This window comes from Amblyomma mixtum, chromosome 3 (assembly GCF_055824585.1).
Source record: "Amblyomma mixtum isolate Tamu chromosome 3, ASM5582458v1, whole genome shotgun sequence".
Classification (NCBI taxonomy): Eukaryota; Metazoa; Arthropoda; class Arachnida; order Ixodida; family Ixodidae; genus Amblyomma; species Amblyomma mixtum.
This window is the reverse complement of record NC_143014.1, coordinates 367,095,670-367,111,139: the sequence shown is the minus strand read 5'-3', so window position 1 is coordinate 367,111,139 and position 15,470 is coordinate 367,095,670. Positions and strand designations below refer to the sequence as shown.

Sequence of the window (15,470 nt, the reverse complement as noted above, 5' to 3'; positions counted from 1 at the left end):
TCCGGGCAGAGCCAGGCCAGCGGACCTATGCCCAGGTCCTCTCCTCCAAGCCAGCCGGGGCGCCCTCCCCCATCCCCGCATCAGGTGCTCCGGCTTCCAAGCCATCTAGGGCGCCCTCCTCCTCCATCTCAGCACCAAGAGCACCTGCTGAAGGCCCCTCCCCTCCTCCCCAGGGCATTACACCTGCCAGCCTGAGCGGACACCTGGAGGAGCTGACCAGGACCCTGGCCATCACGCTGCAAAAACTCACGCGGCTGCTCCCAGCAGTCCCTCTGCATCCACCCAGCCTGGCTCAGGGATCGCAGCAACAGCCAAACCTTCATGGCTAGTCCACCACACATGACTCCCAGGCCACGGGTCCTCCAGTGGAACTGCCGAGCGCTCCGCCCCCGTCTCTCGGAGCTTCACGACCGCCTTCGGCTGGAGGAATACGATGTCCTGGCTCTAAAGGAGGTCTACCAGCCGAGGGATAAGCTCCACCTACCAGGATACGTTGGTTATAACAGCAGGACCTCCTGCCTTCTGCCTACCTGTACAGCAGACCCATGCCTGGAGGACAGCGACCCCCCTGGTCCATCCCGGGCAGCCATCTTCGTCCGCCGGACCCTGGCCCAGGCCGAGATTATGGTGAGTGATGCGGTTGTGGCCCCCATGGAGCTCATCTGCGTGGGGGTTAGGCTAGGTCGAGTTGACACAGCTGTGGCAAGCGTATATGTGCGCCCCCTGACCCCTTTGGATGCCAATTCCTTGCCGCAGCTGGTCGGTCTCATTGGCGGCGACTGTCTGCTCTGCGGGAACTTCAACGCGGCTCACCCGCGGTGGGGATCCCGCAGGGCGGACCGCCGTGGCCGTGATCTGGTTGCAGCTGTTCGTGGCACCGGGCTCCATGTTTTGAACACAGGGGTCCCTACGTTTGTCCGTCGAGGGGGCATCCGCACATGCATAGACCTCTCAATTGGGTCGCCGCGTTGTGTTTATGGATGGCACCCCTCGCCGGACACTTGGGGTTCGGACCACTTCCCCATCACTCTGGTGCCATAGCCAGGGAAGAGGCTGGACGGAAAGCAGTGCAAGGTCGTCCACTGGGACAAGTTTAGGGACCTCCTTCGAAACTTCTCAGGGCAGGCAACATCTTGGCCCACGTGGCTCGCGGCTCGCTGTGCTGAGGCAGCAACGATCAGCTGCAAAGTCCCACCCAACCAGCCTGTCCCGGACCTCCATCTCCTCCAGATGAGGGCCCAACGGTGGCGGGCAGAGCCAAGGGCGCTTCGCACGGACAGGCCAGAGCATTGGGCAGAACACAACCGGCTTGATGCAACCTGCCTTCGTACCCACAACCGGCGCCGCAGGGAGTCCTGGATGGGGATCTGTGCCTCCCTGGTGGCTGCCCGGGGCAGTGCCAGAGCCTGGCGCCTGTTCCGGTCTCTTCTGGAGCCCTCCATCCAGTGGCCATCGCAGTGGCAAAGGGGTTACCTACCAGCAGCTGTCCGACAAGCTAGCAGAGGCCCTCCTTCCTCGGGAGCCCCCTCCATCAGGGCTCTACCCCAGGCGGACCATTAACCAGGCAGCAGGTGGTCAACACGCAGATGACATTGCGGCCATCTGTTCCACCCCCCTCACCAAGGCGGAGCTCACCACTGCCCTGCAGCACTCCAAGCGCCGCAGTGCCCCCGGACCAGATGGTATCACCTACCAAATGCTCCGGAACCTGGACGACTCCATGAAGGCCAGTCTCCTCCAGACCTTCAATGAAGTATGGACGACGGGCTGCCTACCTGTGGCCTGGCGCACGGCACTGGTGGTACCGGTCCTCAAGCCTGGCAAGCCACCTGCAGAGCTCAAGTCGTACAGGCCTGTCTCCCTGACATCAGCCCCGGGGAAGCTCCTGGAGTCCGTGGCGCTGACAAGGATGGACTGGATAGCTGGGGCCCTGTGCTACCTGCCCGAGCAGCAGCCTGGATTCAGGAGGCACTGCTGCACGGCTGACGCCATTTCGGACATCGTATCCAGCCCCGAGGAGGCTCGTCACTCTCGCCATGTCGTCTACCTCGCCCTCCTGGACGTGCAGGGGGCGTTCGACAATGTGACACATGAGGCCATCCTCGAGGCTGTTGACTGCCATGGCATCACCGGCAACCTCCGGGGGTATCTGCAAGGATTCCTGGAAGACCGCACCAGCTGTGTCCGGGCAGGAGGAGCCACCAGCGCCCCCCAACCACTCACGAGAGGAGTTCCCCAGAGCAGCGTGCTGAGCCCCATGCTCTTCAACATGGTGATGGCCGAGCTCCCACGCTGCCTCCCGGAGGGCGTGCGCCTGCCTGTCCGCGTAGCAATCTGTGCGGACGACATTGCCCACTGGTGCTGCGGACCACGGCGCCAAAGGGTGCAGGTCATCAGAAACGTCCAGCGTGCCTTCACCAGGGTTAGCTCCTACCATGAACGGGTGGGCCTGCAGCTCTCCGCCACCAAGACCGAGGCAATGCTGCTCAACACCCGACCAGGAGCACGCCCGGGGAAGTCGAGCCTGAGCATAGCAGGACGGGAGCTACCATGGCGGCACACCTGCCGTTACCTGGGCCTCCTGATAGACCGCCACCTCACCTGGCAGCCTGCGGTCAAGGCCTTCTCCAAGCAGGCAACCAGGGTCCGGGGCGCCGTCCGGAAGCTCCTGGCTGGAGGGAGAGGCATCACACTACGCATGGGCCTCCAGTTCGTTCATCCCATGGCAGGGGCGCAGTTCCTATACGCCCTGCCCCTGATACAACTGACCATCAGGCAGCAGCTGACCATCGAGCGCTGCCAGAGGGCTGCCATCCGCCTGTGCCTGGGCCTCCCACGGGGCTCCCAGGTTCCAGCAACACTAGCAGAGGCGGGGTTGTGGCCCATGGAGCTCCAGCCCCAGAGGGCAGCATTCCGCCATGTGGGGCGGCTCCATCTTGCCCCTGACGGACGACCCCTCTTGAAGCGCCTCCTCAGTCACCCGCACTCCCGCCTGGGGAGGACTGCCTTGGCATTTGAGCAGCTAGTGCGGGGGCAACCGGAGTGCCTTCCTACCCCTCCACGCCCAGATCTTGGCCACCAGTTCCGGGTGCTCCTGCCAGCGCGAGGACCCAGACCAAAGCGATTGACTCCGGCAGCCGGCCTCCGACAGGAGGCAGCGACGACACTGGAAGTGGACTTGGCGGGCTGCACCCAGCTGTACACGGATGGCTCCGTCTTGAAGGGGGCCTGCCCATCCGCAGCGGCGGCCTGCATCGCTCCTGCTCTGGGCGAGAGAAGGCAGGCGAGGCTACCATTCGTGGCGAGCTCCATCACAGCTGAGCTGGCAGCCCTACACCTGGCTGCCGACATCCTGGACGAGCAACCTGCTGTACAGTCTGCAGCCATCCTGAGTGACTCCAGGGTGGCCCTCCAGCTACTGCAAGAGCCACGTTGCCGACTGCCGATCGTCAGCAAGCTGGCAGCCAGGTTGAATGGAATCTGCTCCCGTGGCTGCTCCATATTCCTGGCCTGGGTCCCCAGCCACGTTGGCGTCCAGGGCAATGAAGATGCCGATGCCCTGGCCAAAGCAGCTCATGGAGGATCCACTCCCACCTGCACATCTGTAGTCCCCCTGGATACTGCCCGGTCCATCACAGAGCGGCAACTTGTCCTGGAGCACCCCGACCCCAGGGTTGCCCAAGGGGCACCTCCCCAGCTCCTGCCGGACAAGGGTATCCCAAAGCGACAGAGGTCCCTCCTCCTCCGGCTTCGAGTGGGCTGCTCTTGGACTGGGGCAAGGCTTTACCGCAAGGGACTGGCCCCCTGTGCAGACTGCGCCCGCTGTGGCCACCAGGACGAGACGGTCGAACACATCCTGTGTGGATGCCCTGCCTTTGCCACACATCAGGCAAAGCTTGTCGCTGGCTACAGGGCCCTGGGACTGCCGGCAGACACAGCAAGTGCCCTACTGTTCCCATCTGGACCGAACGCCCCCAAGGCCCTCCAGTCCCTCCTGGCCTTCCTGGAGGACACGGGCCTGGATAGCTACTGCTATTCCTCGGCGGCTGATAACAGCGACGGCGCCTCGTGAGACGCTCCACTTTCTCTCCCTTTATATCCTTCCTCTACCCCTTTACCTATTGTGAGGAATTGTGAGGATGTGTGAGATTGCAGGTTGTATTTAACACAAACACTAAAGGTATAAGCAATAAACGAGGCGGCTTTTATAGGAAAGGAAACCAATTTCAGTATGGGAGTGAAAAGAGGAAAGAGACAAGAGAGCAACGCAACAACACACGGAAAGAACACACAGGAGAACAGAACAAAATCCTCGCCAAAAATACTGGAAAAAGAAAGTCAAAAAGGAAAGGCACACTACTTATCTCTCATACGAGCATCGAGCGGGGAGGACTGGCTGGGTGTCGGGCAGTCTCTGGGCGTTCCAGTGTCGATGCACTGTTGCCGGCGTATCCCCGTTGGCCTTCAGCGCTACCGCAGCGTCAGCGTTTGTGGGCTCCCAGCACGGTTCCCAGGTCTGGTATCCCGGAAAGGCCACGTAGGCGCCAGAGGCGGCCTGTGTGGAGCAGCTGATGGATGGACGGAGAAGAGTGGCGCCTGGGCCTGGTGGTTGAGGCTTTTGACGACGGATGTGCAGGTCTGGTGGCCCGGACGTCTGCGGCTGAGGCCCAAGCCCGGAACTCGGGGAGCCAGCAGAACTCGTCCACGTCCGTCGCCCACCGCGCTCTTCTCTTCTCTGCCCCGTAATCCTCTTCCACCTGTCCCGGCGTACCCCTCCGCACGCGCTCCTCGTGCTTTTTCGTCTTCTCCTCACAAACGACGCTAGGTGGCGCTATCTCCTTACAGAGGGCCCCCTCTTCGGATGTTTTTTCCAAGGGAAAGAACTCAACTTCAGGAGAGCGACCCCAGACGCGTTCGACCGTCGCACCACAGAACACCACACCACAGCGCGCACACTACACACCACACACAATACGACGGTCGTCAATGTTCGAAGCGTACACACATTCGCACACACAGCACAGAGAGTATATGAAAAGGAAATGTAAAGCGTCCAAAAAGGGGCGAAGAAACACGGAAGGCACAAAAAGTAGGTAGCCGACACTCAAAAACAAACATGAACAAACACAGACAATGCCAACAAGAACAGGTGTGGGATACATTCTTCGGTATTCCATTCTTCACATCAAACCACTTCACCGTCGCGAGAACTCCTTCAGCTAGTACTTCCGTTTTCCTTTGTGAAACCGGTTTCTCCAAACCGACCTCGGTCTCCACCATGATTTTAAATGTTCCCGTCCTACGACGTTATTTACTCTGTTCTCCCTTGCCTTCGACACAGCTCGTTGACACGTATCACACGATCTGACATAACTCTTAATGTCAGCCTGTACACCGGGCCAATAAAACTCACTGAGCACCTTAGCTATCGTTTTGCGTATCCCTGGATGACCGGATAATGCGCTCTCATGCGCCGACATGAGGACTTGCGTGCGTAAGCAATTCGGTATCACCGCTTGCTCAACGACTGGGCCGGGACATACTTGGTATGTTCGGAAAAGAACCCCGTCATCTGTATGAAAAGTATGGGCTGTCTGTCCCTTGCCACGAAATGTTTGCCCCATCTTTTTGCGACACACCTCTAAGGTCGGGTCTTCTCCCTGTTTGAGGCGAAACTCCGGCAGTGACAAGTGGAGTGTGTTAAGAGAGGAGCTTTTGCTACTCTCTGAAACTTTCGCTATCACCGTAAGGGAAGGAACATCGACCGAACTCGTCATGGCAAGGGAAACTGCCTGATCAGTTAGAACTGGCGGGTCGACCGAGAATGGAGCTTTTGCGCCGGGGACATTGCCTATTTTAATGTCGTACAAGGGTGTCGACAAGCAGCGCGCGATGGCCTTACCCGAGATGTATGGAGAAGAAATCACCACCTCCGCTTCCGGAACTTCTGCACGGGTCCCATTGGCCAAGAATAATGCAGCCTTTCTCCCTGTAAGTGCCGCTGCCGGTACAAGGTACTCACGCACAACAATGCTGGTGCTGCCCGTATCCCGTAATACCGAACCAGGCTGGCCGAACACCTCACCGTGCCCCACGGGCATAGCAGTTTCCACCGGGTTGGAAGAACAGACCATCTCTCCCAACTGGCCCTCTGCGCGCGTTACCTCTGCAGGGTTATCGGGATGTGAATATCGAGGTGTCATGCAACAGGCGGACTCCTCACGGTCTCCTGGTCTCTTAGCTCTGCATGACTGGCATCATGTCCTTCCTCGCGGCACCAGGTGCAATACAATTGCGTCGGCTTCGTCCGACAATCTGACGCCTTGTGCCCAGTCTTCTCGCAAAGAAAACACCGAAGGCGGGAATGTGAACCTGAAACCTCGTCCTTGGCCTTTTTAACGTATGCTCCCCCTGCTCTTTAAAGAACAACAAGTTATTTTGCCGCTGTGCTTCGAGAAAATGATCAGCAGCCTCCGCCAGCTTGCAAACTGTCTTGCCCTCCCGCTCACGTAAGAAAAGGGCTAAACGGGAATGACAGTTGTTCAGGAATTGCTCGCTCACGACCATCTCGCGAACTATCTCAAAAGTGCGGCCTTCTTCCCGCATCTCGACGCAACGGTCAAAGAAACTAAACAACGTGGCAGCATATTGCGAGGCTGTTTCGCCATCCTGGGGCTTGCTCTGGCGAAACTTTTCTCGGTACCCTTCCGCGGTAAACCTTGTGGGGATAAACATGAATCCCCTGCCCCATTGTAACGGCCGTGCGTAATTATCACATGATGCTATGCGCGCGCCGTTCGGGAGGTTTTGCGAGGGAGGGCACTCTCGCCACCCCCGCTTCCTTTCGCTCCCCGCCGCGACGCCGCCGCGGAGACTTTCCCTCTTTCCCCTATTACAACGGAGAGACCTCCTCTCCGCAGCCCGGGAGGAGACGCGTTTCTCCCGAGGCTCGCTGGTCTTCTGGCGGGAGCCGTGCACACGCACGGATCAGAGATCTGCCACGGAGACCGCTGCCCTTATCGCCCGGCCACCGTGTGTGACTTGACCGCCGCGGGCCGTGAGCGAGGAGCCACGCGAGGTGAGCGGAACCTTCTTCCCCCACATTTTGCGTGCGTTCTTTCCTTTGTGCTTTTCACCCCCGTACGCGAGCGGAACACTCTCCCTCGTTACGGCGGTTGTATTGTTGCTGCTGCATTGTATTGCTCGGGAGCAATAAACGCTCCTCCGAGTAGCATACTCGTGTTTGTCCCCTCTGGCCCGAACCCGCCGTGGTTGCGACTTACCGCACCGCGGGTTGGGGGTCACAGCTCTGACTGCTAGGGCTGGCACGCTGGTGCTAGAGAGCGACAACTGCTTCTAGCCCTTTGAGCGTTATCACAAGAATAACCCCCATATTCTTGGCGCCCAACGTGGGGCCACAGGTGTGACAAACCGAGTGTCTGTGTGACCGACTGCCGACATACAGACTAGCCATGGCGGCGAGCGGGATTGACATCCAGTCCCTGCTGTGGTTGTCCAATACGGCTTCTCAGCAGCAACATTCTAGTCACGGCACTCACTTGGCTGAGACGCCTAGGCGAGCCGTCCGGACGCCTAGCGCGATGGGCGCTACTCCACCAGCGTTACGACTTTACCGCGCGCTACAGGAGGGGCAAGAACAACGTGGTGGCGGACGAACTTTCGCGCGCGCCCGTTGACGGGTTGGGAAGTAACAATACTGCCCACTCCGCCGCGCCCGACAGCCAGAGCAGCGCGACTGCCGCGCAGCTCACACAACGCCCCGAGGGAAGGCACTCCCGCTTTCCCAGGGCGAAAGCGTGAACCACTTGGAAGGCATCAGTTCTGTGGTGAGCGTCAGTAGAAGGGAGCTGTTGGAGGCACAGCGGGAGGATCCATTTTGTCGAAAGGTGTTCGACGGGCTCAGGGAGCCGGGCGGCGCGGCCGCGGCGCACATGGAGGCAACTGGTATTGTTTTCCGTGCGGGGCGCTCGAACACAGCTGGTAATGCTGTGAGCGCGATGGATTCCTATCTGCTCGACTCCGATGGCATCCTGCTGAGATATATCGCCTCCGAGAAGGATACACACGAGTCCTTCAAGGTGGTGATTCCACGCGCGTTGAGAGGAGCACTTTTACGCTACTTTCATGACACGTGCATCGCTGGGCATGCGAGTGGCCCTAAGACTTACCTCAAGTTGTGCCGCCTCGCTACCTGGCCTGGCATGAAGCGGGATGCCATACGCTACGCCCGCTCGTGCGACGTGTGCCAAAGGGTCAAGCCACGTGGTGGACGCCCACCTGGGCTCATGCAGCCGATCAATAGACAGGTTCCTTGGCAAATTGCGGCTTGTGACGTCATGGGACCTTACCCCAGGACCCTCCCCCGCCAGCAGGCAGCCGCACCGAGACGCAAGGCTCGACAACAGAGCCCGGCGCCTCGTTACAACTTGCGCCCACGGCAGAACCAACTCTGACCAACGCGCAGGGAGTAATTTCTCCTGCTTAATATGGACGGAACACCCCTTCCATATTTCGCACCACGGCTTCCGGAGCAAGCACACGCTTTCTCGTCGGAAAAGACCGAGCGGGGTTAGACTAGCTCAAAGAAAAAAAAATGTGTAAATTGGTAATGTAAATAGAAAGAAAAGATAGCCGTGCAGTCGCAGGCCAGCCTTCACAGCGTGCCCGGAGGAGAGCCAGCGGACGCCGCAACGACCGTTGCTGCTTCGAACACCGAGAGCCAGGCCGTTTGGAGGGCGGCCGCGTTCCAAAACCAAGAGCCCGCTGTCACCACCGAGCAACCGTGCCGAAAAACAGCTTCCGGTCGGCCGCAGGACGAACGAGCCAGCATTCGGGGAAACCGGGGCTTGTGTCTGCCGCGCCAAAAACTGCAGCAGAGAAGCCGCCTTGGAGTCCCCCTGACCCCGCGGCAGCGGCTTCGCCCACGAGAGAAGCCTGGTGCCCCGCTGGGCCCGTCTCGCAAGTCCTCCACAGCAGAGGGAGAATGGGTCGGCGCGCGTTTGCCACCCCCATCGAGAGGAAAAAATGGCGAGCCGAAAGCGAGCGGTTCAATCAGCTGAGTGGAGGCCTGCCGTATACGGTGTGCAACGGGACGACACGGTGCGTAATTGCCCTGAGCCTGCCTGCCGCCCGCGCATCCCGGCAAAGCTGCCCTGGCCGACTCACGGGACCTGCGGTCATCGACCCCCTTCAACCCTGGGCTCCACGGTCGTCCATGGCGGTCGTCTACACTGCCTTCCTGCCCTGGCGTCCACGGCCTTCGACGACGGCACTGCTGGCTGTGAGCTGAATCTTATCTTTATTGGTTTTTAAAGTTAAACGGTGTTTCGCCGGCCCCACTCGGTACACCCTTCGGTGAACGCGGTCTCTTTACGGCCGTAGGGCAGTTTTAAGGAGGGGGGATGTGGGGATACTCACGAATCCCCTGCCCCATTGTAACGGCCGTGCGTAATTATCACGCGATGCTATGCGCGCGCCGTTCGGGAGGTTTTGCGAGGGAGGGCACTCTCGCCACCCCCGCTTCCTTTCGCTCCCCGCCGCGACGCCGCCGCAGAGACTTTCCCTCTTTCCCCTATTACAACGGAGAGACCTCCTCTCCGCAGCCCGGGAGGAGACGCGTTTCTCCCGAGGCTCGCTGGTCTTCTGGCGGGAGCCGTGCACACGCACGGATCAGAGATCTGCCACGGAGACCGCTGCCCTTATCGCCCGGCCACCGTGTGTGACTTGACCGCCGCGGGCCGTGAGCGAGGAGCCACGCGAGGTGAGAGGAACCTTCTTCCCCCACATTTTGCGTGCGTTCTTTCCTTTGTGCTTTTCACCCCCGTACGCGAGCGGAACACTCTCCCTCGTTACGGCGGTTGTATTGTTGCTGCTGCATTGTATTGCTCGGGAGCAATAAACGCTCCTCCGAGTAGCATACTCGTGTTTGTCCCCTCTGGCCCGAACCCGCCGTGGTTGCGACTTACCGCACCGCGTGTTGGGGGTCACAGCTCTGACTGCTAGGGCTGGCACGCTGGTGCTAGAGAGCGACAACTGCTTCTAGCCCTTTGAGCGTTATCACAAGAATAACCCCCATAACCTAAACCTCTGAAGCAAGGCAAGCTCCGCTTTGTCATAGTCCACTGAATCCTCAGGCGGGAGCCGACCGAAGACCCTAAGTGCTTCGCCGCCAAGGCACAAGCTCAACGTTGTTGCCCACTTTTCTTTTGGCCAACCCTGCCCCGTGGCCACATGCTCAAACCTCTTTAAGTAGGCATCGAGGTCATCCCGCGCTTCATTATACTGTGGTATGAGTGCGTGCGGGTTAATGGAGCTGGCCGGTGCGACGCTACGCTCTCCACGGTCACTTGGAGGATTTTCGCCACCCTCCATGAGCGTTATTTTTAGCTGCAAGTTCCGCGCCTCTAACTCCAATCTCTGCTTCTCCGTCTCTAAATTCCGTGCCTCTAACTCCAATTTCTGCTTCGTAGCTTCACGCTCTGTCTCTAAACTCCGTGCCTCTAACTCCGATTTCCGCTTAGTAGCTTCAGGCTCTGTCTCTAAATTCCGTGCCTCTAACTCCAGTCTTTGCTTCTGAGCTTCACGCTCAGCGTTTCTCTCTTCCGGTGCCTTACTTAGCTCGTCCTTCACCCACGCTCGCAACTCCGCGCCGCACAAGCCCATGCGCTCGCCTAAAGCAACCAACTCTGAAGCGCTCATACTGTGCCTAAATTAACACAACAGGCAAAGAAATAAAAACCGACCTCGTCCTGTCGTGGACACCAAATTTTGAGGATGTGTGAGATTGCAGGTTGTCTTTAACACAAACACTAAAGGTATAAGCAATAAACGAGGCGGCTTTTATAGGAAAGGAAACCAATTTCAGTATGGGCGTGAAAAGAGGAAAGAGGCAAGAGAGCAACGCAACAACACACGGAAAAAACACACAGGAGAACAGAACAAAATCCTCGCCAAAAATACAGGAAAAAGAAAGTCAAAAAGGAAAGGCACACTACTTGTCTCTCATACGAGCGTCGAGCGGGGAGGACTGGCTGGGTGTCGGGCAGTCTCTGGGCGTTCCAGTGTCGATGCACTGTTGCCGGCATTTCCCCGTTGGCCTTCAGCGCTACCGCAGCGTCAGCGTCTGTGGGCTCCCAGCACGGTTCCCAGGTCTGGTATCCCGGAAAGGCCACGTAGGCGCCAGAGGCGGCCTGTGTGGAGCAGCTGACGGATGGACGGAGAAGAGTGGCGCCTGGGCCTGGTGGTTGAGGCTTTTGACGACGGATGTGCGGGTCTGGTGGCCCGGACGTCTGCGGCTGAGGCCCAAGCCCGGAACTCGGGGAGCCAGCAGAACTCGTCCACGTCCGTCGCCCACCGCGCTCTTCTCTTCTCTGCCCCGTAATCCTCTTCCACCTGTCGCGGCGTACCCCTCCGCACGCGCTCCTCGTGCTTTTTCGTCTTCTCCTCACAAACGACGCTGGGTGGCGCTATCTCCTTACACCTATTCTCCTCTCTAACAGCACGCCGGCAGTGGTGGTGGTGACATCTCGCCAGCCACAGGCCCGTGCTAATTTCCTTTCCATTTCTTTCATCCTCTTACTACTGCTACCACTAAGCGACACGCAGGTGCGGCGGCGAAAGTGGAAAGGAAAAGAGCGTCGCGCGATAAGGGCAAGAACACCCGCGAGGAGAGGGAGTTCGGAATGTTTTCGATGTGTTTCTTTTTTCGTTTTGCCCTGGGTTCAAGGTTGTGCCCAACCTTCAAGGGCTGTGGCTACCTTCTATTAGCGCTTCATTGGTAGGTAGGTAGGTAGGTAAAAAGTTTATTGAAGAACCAAGTAAAGGAAAGAAGTAGGGGAGGTTTGGTTGGCTTGGTTCTTAATCCCGGTTTGCGGCCATCAGTCCAGGACTTCTGGCGACCTTTTCCGCCTATTCCACTAGCCTCTTCTGTGAGGCCGGCTCATTGGTTAGCGAACACTTGGGCGGGCCTTCAAACATGACCGCCCTAACTTCATTGTTTGTGAAACCTATAAAAATGGCAGAATAAGCATTACAAACCAATCTTGCCTAGTCTAGCTAGAGGCTCCGTGCTTAGCACGCACGTCAAGGTATACGTAGGCTTTAACCGAAACCCTTCGGCCGATCAGTAAGGTCTTGTACAGTGCTTTCGTGTGAGATCGCTTGATTTAAGTTACAATTATTCAATTTTTCTGTGTGACTTCATTTGTGCACCTTGCAGTCTTCAACCGTGTAAATGTCTGTAAATATATTTGTTTGTCTGCATCTTCTGCATTCATCGATCGTCTCCACCTTCATCACCGCCGAATAACCACGCTTGGAGAGGCCTGTGCCCCTCCGAAGAAAGGGAAAGAACCAATCTGAATTTACTTGGCCAATACGTGAAAAAAATGTCATGGAGCCGCGGTGCAAACTAGAAATTATCGATAATATTGCGCACTACAATATGGGGGACATCTCATACACCAGAATCAAAATAGAACTTCGTAATAAATCACTCCACCCTCTCTCAGTCCGTGCCCGCGCCACACTCAATGCTCTTTACAATGTACGTGTCCGTGAAATATACGCCAGAACATTTAAATGTATGCAGTTATTCCCACACGCGGCACATATTTTTTCCTCTTCGGGATTAGCTCCAAATCCTAATAACACAAAATTATCTGCCGTGTCCAATGCGGAAATAAAAAATGACATACAAAATACGAATACAAAAAAATCTCTGCCTCTCCCGTAACCGAGAGTAGAGTAAGCATGAAATGTTTACGGGCATAACACGTTGGTTGCAGATGGTACTAATAAAAATCTTGAAATGGGTCTAGTGTTCAACACAGCACACCACACCACACTCTTCTTGTTGCGTCGAAGCGATTGCCTGCTACAGTGCGGGCTTAGGTAGGCAGCCGCGAACCGTGGCGGCCTTGTCGCTTTCGGGAGCGGAAGCATAATCATGGCGTTGTCGGTAGGGGCGAGCAGTCTTCTGCTGTGGTGTATCATCGCAAAGCGATCGCTTTCCGCCAGACGCTTCCTAACTCTCCTTTGATCAGGCTCCATTACCCGGATTAAGCAGCTGTGACGGTGGCGTCATTGAAATGCAGACGATGCAGAAGCGTACGCGGGCAGGACGAGACGCAAGCCTGACAAGAATGTATATGCAGCGCGTTCGAATAATCCGTGAGCGTGTATACATCTGCCTGCCAAAGGGGAAAAGTTCATAAGCTGAAGGCCCAGCGGCCGGTCTTTTATATGCGTGAGTGTGGGACCGCAGCGCCATCCTTGGGGACGACGTTGAAGCGCGGCCCTATCTCTTAGAGAGTCTCGTTAGATCTCGTACGGTGGCCGGATGCTCTCGTTTCAGTGCCCAGATGAGTGTATTCAGTGCCCGGATGTTGGGTCTCGGTCTCGGCGTGACGTCACCACACTGCCGACAACGGGAGCTAAGAGCATTTCATGCTAAAAACGCCGACGATTACGTTACTTCCTAATGCGAAATTTGAGCGCAGTTCATCAGCTGTTCCAGCTTCTCGATAGACTGAGGCAAAGAATTCGATCAAGGCATGTATGTACAATTACAGATAACTTTTTATTTTTCACACATATTCTTTGTTCAGGAAACACTCCACTAACAGTTCTTGATTGTCATGAAGGAAGCTTTGTGGACGGAGAAATAGATGGATATATGCTCGACTTGCTGCACAAATGCCTGGTTCTCAAAGACGAGGTCTGTGCAAGTGTTTCACAATGTTGTCCCAGCCGTGGGAGGCGTTACAAGCGAGAGGAACCGATGTTCTCCCGCAGAAGTGGTAAGAAATTCCTGTTTGTCTTTAAAACTACATTAATGTCCTCCCCCACCCTGCCACCCTGGCAGGTATCATTAAATGGTTGATCGCGAGAGTTGCCCACCGTTGTCATCGCTAAAGCCTGCAGCCCACATCTATCACTCATCAACCCCCGTACCTATAAGCGCGATTCAGGCGTCCACTGACCCAGGGAGCCAGATGTGCGCACTTTATTTCCTTAAAATTATAGGAGTGTAAAAGGCCAACGCGAATGAACACAACGAACGGCGACGGCCTATGGCTTCAGCGCCGCGTTTCTGGTACAACGTTGTCAATGCCAACGCATGCAGCGCACCGCCACGAAGCTTACAGCATGATTGAGGTGTCCACTGTTCCAAGAGGGCAGTTTTGCGCCTTCCCTCTGGTTCAGGTATCCACCGAGATTTGTGAGACAGATAACTGCGCCATTTCCTTCCGTCAAAAACCAATTGACCAATTTAACCCTCTGCTTTGCAAGCTCCCGCTCCATTACGGTGTCCACTGCTGGCTACAACGGCGACGCCGGGAAACGCAGAAACAGGCGCCAAAGAGCTGCGCTCTGAAAAATTGTAGGGGACACTGGTTTGGTTCGGTTTATTGGGGTTTAACGCCCCACAGCGACTCAGTGTATGAGGGATGCCGTAGTGAAGGGCTCCGGAAATTTCAACCACTTGAGCTTATTTAACGTGCACTGACATCGCACAGTACACGGGCCTCTAGAATTTCGCCTCCATCAAAATTCCACCGCCGCCGCCGGGATCGAACCCGCGTCTTTCGGGTCTCCAGCCGAGCGCCGTAACCACTGAGCCACCGCGGCGGGGTAGAAGGGGTACACATAAGCTCCGCCTAAGGGTGTGACGCGATAATACCCATATATGCACAACCCCCCCGCGGTGGCTCAGTGGTTACGGCGCTCGGCTGCTGACCCGGAAGACGCGGGTTCGATCCCAGCCGCGGCGGTCGTATTTCGATTGAGGCGAAATTCTAGAGGCCCGTGTACTGTGCGATGTCAGTGCACGTTAAAGAACCCCAGGTTGTCGAAATTTCCGGAGTCCTTCACTACGGCGTCCCTCATAGCCTCAGTTGCTTTGGGACGTTTAACCGTAATAAACTAATAAACCAACCATATATGCACAAGTGGTTGCTGTCTACTTAACTTTTATATATCCCTGGGAGTCCTCATACCACTCCTGGTGGAGTGGTGCAGCAGGTAAGCGATGCGGCACTGCCCAGGCGCTATGGCACCCTGGTTCTAGGACACCCTGACCTAGCTTCAATGAGTAGGACACTGCCTCTTGAGTTATCATAAAACGATTCCTTCCTGATCTGCCTTTGCCAGTATGGATATAGTTCTGCACTGTGCTTCTTTTCCATTGAATTAATCCAATTTTTAACTTCCGAGTTTTAAGCCTGTCGTTTTATGCTCTTTCTTTCTCCGCCCTCGATCAGGTCCGGCATACTTACTAGTTAGTTTCCTAGTTCTTTTCCGCCACTGTGAGTCTACGCTCTTCCTGTATAAATATTTAAATACCTTAGCTGCCCACCTGTTATCGTCCAATTTCCTCAGGCGTTCTTCATACAGTATTTTACTGTTAGCCTCCCGTGCTTCGAACGATGACCTGCCCATATCCCCTT

The 15,470-nt window shown here is 56.7% G+C and overlaps 1 protein-coding gene and 1 pseudogene across 1 annotated transcript; both read left to right on the top strand.

Moving 5' to 3' along the window:
* The first annotated feature begins 321 nt into the window (after nt 1–321).
* On the top strand, nt 322–1,752 carry LOC149356681 (uncharacterized; annotated as a pseudogene).
* Nucleotides 1,753–1,909: 157 nt separating this feature from the next.
* On the top strand, nt 1,910–4,072 carry LOC149356680 (uncharacterized). The gene has a single exon (XM_089576406.1). The coding sequence runs from the start codon at nt 1,910–1,912 to the stop codon at nt 4,070–4,072; it is 2,163 nt and encodes a 720-aa protein (XP_089432532.1).
* Nucleotides 4,073–15,470: the final 11,398 nt, after the last annotated feature.

Coding starts and splice junctions, on each gene's coding strand:
- LOC149356680 (XM_089576406.1), top strand. CDS start 1,910: ATGGACTGGATAGCTGGGGCCCTGTGCTACCTGCCCGAGCAGCAGCCT.